The sequence below is a fragment of the Triturus cristatus genome, chromosome 12 (genome assembly GCF_964204655.1).
Source record: "Triturus cristatus chromosome 12, aTriCri1.1, whole genome shotgun sequence".
In the NCBI taxonomy this organism is placed as follows: Eukaryota; Metazoa; Chordata; class Amphibia; order Caudata; family Salamandridae; genus Triturus; species Triturus cristatus.
Genome location: NC_140595.1, coordinates 113,671,731 through 113,677,730, shown reverse-complemented (window position 1 = coordinate 113,677,730; position 6,000 = coordinate 113,671,731). Strand labels below are relative to the sequence as shown.

At 44.2% G+C, this 6,000-nt stretch overlaps 1 protein-coding gene across 1 annotated transcript in view; it reads left to right on the top strand.

The window, feature by feature from the left end:
- The window catches only part of INTS3 (integrator complex subunit 3), a 590,139-nt gene that overhangs the window by 131,057 nt on the left and 453,082 nt on the right, over positions 1–6,000 (top strand). The window contains exon 3 of the mRNA XM_085639326.1: positions 4,195–4,278. Within this exon, the coding sequence (XP_085495452.1) occupies positions 4,195–4,278 (84 nt within the window). The remainder of the gene's footprint in view (positions 1–4,194; positions 4,279–6,000) is intronic.

The window sequence follows — 6,000 nt, the reverse complement described above, 5'->3', positions numbered from 1 at the left end:
CCCCCTACACCTCAAAACCCTAACCTGGAAAAATACCCCACTACCCCAAAACCTAAATGCACCCTGAACCCTAAAATTACCCCTGCATCCCAAAACCTAAACGCACCCTGAACCCCAAAAATACCCCAGCACCCCACACCTAAACACACCCTGAACCCTAAAAAGGCTCCCTGCACCCCAATACCCTAGCCCACCATGACCCATAAAAATACCCCAGCACCCCAAAACCAAAACGCACCCTGAACCCTAAAAATATACCCTTCACCCCAAAACCCATCCCACCCTGACATCTAAAATTACCCCAGCACCCCAAAACCTCAACGCACCTGAACCCTAAAAATACACCTGAACCTTAAAATTACTCCTACACCCCTAAAATTACTCCTGCACCCCTAAACGCACCCTGAACCCTAAAAATACCCCAGCACCCCAAAACCTAAACTCACCCTGAACCCTTAAATTACCCCTACTCCCCTAAAAATACCCCCTGCACCCCAAAACCCTAGCCCCCCATGACCCATAAAAATACCCCAGCACCCCAAAACCAAAGCGCACCCTGAACCCCACAACCCTAACCCACCCTGACCCCTAAAAATACCCCAGCACCCAAAAACACACCCGGAACTCTAAAAATACCCCCTACACCCCAAAACCCTATCCCACCCTGACCTCTAAAATTACCCCAGCACCCCAAAACCTAAACACACCCTGAACCCTAAACAAATACATCCTGCACCCCAAAACCCTAACCCACCCTGAACCCTAAAAATGCTCCCTGCACCCCAAAACCCTAGCCCACTATGACCCATAAAAATACCCCAGCACACCAAAACGCACCCTGATCCCTAAAAATACCCCCTGCACCCCAAAACCCTATCCCACCCTGACTTCTAAAATTACCCCAGCACCCCAAACGCACCCTGAACCCTAAAAATACCCCACTACCCCAAAACCCACCCTAAAAATACCCCAGTACCCCAAAACCCAAACATACACTTAACCATAAAATTACTCCTGAACCCCTATAACATACACCCCTACACCCCAAACCTTATACTTACATATAAAAAAAATATGCTTTTACCATTCATGCATTTACAATGAATTTCGTTGCAAAAGCATGCGTGGTAAAAGCATATAAAATGTAATGGCATGCGTTGTAATGTCATTGCGGAGTAATGGTATTTGCGTTGTCATGGTATGCGGTAAAAGATTCGTTGTAATGGTTGTTCACCAACACTTTTCACTTGGTGATGTTCAAATGATAAACGCTTTTGCTGGCACTCAATTGCCACAGATTGTTTTATACGCTATATAGTTTTATCAGTAAAACTGCACGTTAGTGGGAAAGTTTGTGGCCATTTCACAGGAAAATATATTGTTTGCAAATGACATTGCCCTACCAAATCCTGCTTTAGTAATACATTTATTAAAAGTGAGTTTTTGAACTTGACCTGAGAAACATTCCTGTCCCAGCCTTATGGCAAGCTATTAGTGACCTGAGAGGCAGGTCAAGGGCTATTTGTACCCTATAGAGATATTTGTTATGCAATGAGCAAAAGTTTAGGCTGTTAAATCAAACATAATAGTTTTTTTTTGTACAGCAGAAATGCTGAACTTGCATATTTGAATGTGTTCTTCTGTGATAATGAAGAAAAAGGCGGCTCATAAAATATTTGCTGTGATCACACAATTTGAGACTAGATTACGGTCAAGATTTTACTTGTCTCTGCCACTGCCAGATGCCTGAGGAACAATGCTCCGTCTACAAGCGAGTTTATTTTGGTCTGTGCTCTTTGCTAATAATATAACTTAATCAATCCCCTGCTTCAATTTTGTGCCCATGCCATAGGCACTGGAAGTAGGGGAGTTGGAAGAAGGGGTCTGAAGCACCCCAAAATATTCATTCTGCAGTTCAGAAGTGTGTGAGCAATAAATAGGCCTTTACATTTTGTTTTTATCTTGCCACATTTGCTGCGCATTCAAACACCGAGGTCAAATGTTAGGTTCTGTCTCCTAGGGAGCTTGGTGTTTACCTTTTTCTCCACTGCATAGTGTGAGGATTTATGTGATAATCTTGCTGGGTATTGGAAGGTAATAAGGCTGTAGGATGTTATTTTTTCTAGCACACAACAACATTTAAATGCCTTTAAAAAGAACTGTACAAATATTTCAGAATATATCAGAATTAGGATAGCACAACTCATGCAAGCAAAGCTACTGCCAACCCTCAGCTATGGCCACCTTGTCTTTCCTGGTCTATTGACTAAAAAACTGGAGGGTCTATAGACAATGGCGTATAGAAAAGTTTTTAAGCTACCCCAAATGACCAGGCGATCATTGATCAGACTAGAATTCAATATTACAGCAATGGATATTGAATGTAAAAAAGATATAGTCAAACTCCAACACAACGTGACCAATGCAAGTCCGGGCTCTATCAGGGCAGCGCTGCGGGTGGTTTTCACAGTCAATAACAGTCGTTGGGCGAGGTATCTCTTGAGTGCCAAACAAACACTGGGTCCATCAATCAAACCTCCTACAGACATATCTTTAACAAAGGGTAGAGTAAAGATCCTACTAAAAAAATGTGGAAAGAATATCTCAAGGCAACAGGACCTTGAACGGATCAGATTGGTCCATGGTGCAGAAGGCCTCACCAACTCACATGAAAGCACCACATGCCAGCCTTATCTAAAAGCCGGCCTTGGAAGAAAAGCCCTACAAAATGTTATGAGAGTGAGGCTCTTAACCCTGCCAATACAAGACTACAGAGCCCACTGGAAAAACTGGTCACCAAGTGGCTCCGGCTGCTGCCTGTGTCAATATCACACAGAATTCGCAGAGCATGTCATTTGTTGTTGCCCAGTCTTGCTTTCTCCAAGGCGCTTGTACCTAAGAACCATGTTCATACATCACAGCATGAGATCATGTAAGGAGGCCTTAAGGCATATTTACACCACTATTGTCCCGATGGAACTGGCACTAATCGGGAAGTTTCACGCGGCTGCTGAAATGCGCATACGAACAGCGAGAGAAGAGTCAGCTGAATAATCCATGTCCAAGCACCTCCGATAATTGTACTTTGCACACTCCATACGCCAAATTCTGCATATGCTGCTACTAAATGGACTGTTTAATCACTGTATAGTATTTCTGCTTTTTACACATGTTTTTTTTAATCAGATCTTATGCTTTTAACTTGTACTTTTGTTGCTTCCTTTGTAAAAGATTTTAAATAATCATACAATAAAGGTAATAATAATAATAATGATAGCACAACTCAAGCATATATTCTTGTAATTCGGAAGTGTGGAGGAAACAAATATTTGAATAGGATCAAAACAAATCAATACACTAGGTGATGCTAATTTCCATCGTTATTGTTTGTGTGTTGTATTGTTTATCACCAAAAGTGTATGTCTGTGCTAATGTATGTCAGCGCGATACCACACCATGCATACTCTATTCAGCTCCACTCTACGATACTCGCCTCCACTCTATGCTTCTCCACGATCCGTCACTCTGCACCACGTCACTCTGCAACACAGTATTCCACTGTACTGCACTCCATTGTATTCCACTCTACTCCACTCCACTGTATGCCACTCTGTGCCATCCCACACCATCCTCACACTCTTCATCACCCACTACTCCTACGCCACCCCCCACGCCACCCTACTTCTACACCACCCTACTTCTACACCACCCTACTTCTATCCCACTCTCCCCCACTCCAATCACCGCCACTCCACTACACTCCACGGCGCTAACTTTTAGCCATGCTGAACATCATGACTAAAACAAATTGACAAAACAAGTAGCTCTTACCTAGCTGAGACCTATTGGCTTTGCCAAAGCTTGTTCATTCTGGCAGGTGACTTGGCTCTTGGTTGAAAGGCCCCTGTTTCCGTGGCCTTTGGGTGGGACGATGGATTTTAAGTTTAAGGATTGCTTCGCTTTGCTTCTGAGCCACAGTGTTCAGAGTCTGCCACAGCACTGGGTGTTCAGTAAAGGTCACGCCTCCTTCCGTCTCCCGTCATCTCGCTCTGTTTTTCATCTGCCAGCCTTTCCCCATTTCTCCCCCCTCTGAATTTTACCTGAAGCAAATACTCCTTTATGCCAATCTGATGTGTACGGTTGCTTTCGTGTATGATTTAAGATTAAGATCTATTTTGTATTCTTCCGTTTTAGGTTTGTAAAGGACCCTCCCAGCATGAAGAAGTGTGTCTAGGACTTTTTGGATTGATTCTCATAGAACCTGCCCAGGCTCAACGGGTAAGAGATAACCTCGTCCATGTTAGGCCTCGGCGCGTCTTTTGTGTCTGAAATCTAACCTGACCAGTGTTGGTAGAAGGGAAGTGGTAATTGGGGATGGGTCCCTGCGACCTCGCTGTATCTCTCCTATTGACAAGATAGACTCCTGCTTTAATGGACTGGGGTACAGAGTTATTATGGTTCGAAGACTAATTGTGACCACAGGGGGACATTCCTTTGGCAAAGTTATGGTATTATGCGCACACTCTGCCCTTCGTATCCTAGTGTCACTGTCGAGCATGGATAGATTTTCCTGTTTGTGTGGCTTGTTGGCATTTTTTTTATAACCAGGCACATAATTAGGAGGTAAACTCCTATTTCACTGGGAACTTTGAGGTATATAAAATATTTCAGATTACTCTGGGAAATAAGGCTTCAATGACCACAATGACAGCCACCAAAACCATCTGTAGAACGTTATCATTGTCAGGGTTACTAAGATTACACAGCACGGAGAACCAAATTATTGGCAAGGCTATATTATTTGATAGCATTATTTTCATCAGTTTCAGCTGAAACATTTTTTGTAACATTAAGATTTATCTGGCAGACACGGTAAATCCATAATTGTCTGTAAACTCTGCAGCAGCAGATTAATAATATGGTCTGGTACTCACCGATGTCCCCTACACCGACTACAGACTCTGGGGTTAGGGATGGCACCTCCCTCCCCCCAGCGTAACACTTATTGGAAACCACACCAAAATTATATAATTTTGGGATTAGGGGGGTTTAACCCCCCCGGCCGTATTTATTAAAATTAACAAACAATTTGTAAAACATTATATAAAGAACTTTACGCAGAAACTACAGATACATTTGATAGACAGATATTCCAGGGCTAACCTTAACACAGTCTAATACATAAGACACTCCTACCATAAATCTATCAATGCATGTATTTACTTTCTGTGTGTCCCATCTAGAGCCTACGGCAAAGGCAATGACTGGCAGCGGCCTCGGTACCAGTGTTCTAGCAAATACTACCCCTGTAATAAGGATGCACAGGGGGTACAGCTTATCGGATGGATATTTTCCCCCGCCCCCCCTACGCCCTGTGCCTTAAACTCCATTCCGGGGGGCTGCAGAGTTCTGCATAATGGCGCCTTGATGTGTGCCCACTGGGAAGGATGACTCCCCCCGCACCCTGACAGCCTACTTACCAGCTGTCACTACCCCTGGAGTTACATGGTGCTGACCGCTAAGGACCGAAGACTATGCTTACCAATCATGACCTTACCGCCACAGGCCAGCGTAGTTGCCCGACTACCTGGTCTCCCCCTCACTCACTAGAAAGGTCATGTACTGCACCTCATACTCTCAACCCAAGCTAGGATGTCCTCCATGAAAGCCTGATTCCCTTTATGTGAGAGGTGCACCCCGTCTTGCAGAAAAAAACTGTTCCCCCTTGATGTATCTGTGTCCTATGGACCTTCATCTAGGAGTCCTGAATAACTTATCAAATTTGTTGTTGATCCGCTTTACTGCATAGTTCAACGCTCTAACTGACTCGCCCCCCCCCCCCCCTCCAATGGAACCTGGGGATCATGTGTGACCACGCTATGGTCGACTGAAGACACTGCTTTGCTAGCCTGCTCACAGAAGTAGGGTGATCTTCCACTAGTACTCTCCTGCCTAATCTGGCCAAGTCATTACCCCCTAGGTGCAGGATCCAGATCGCTG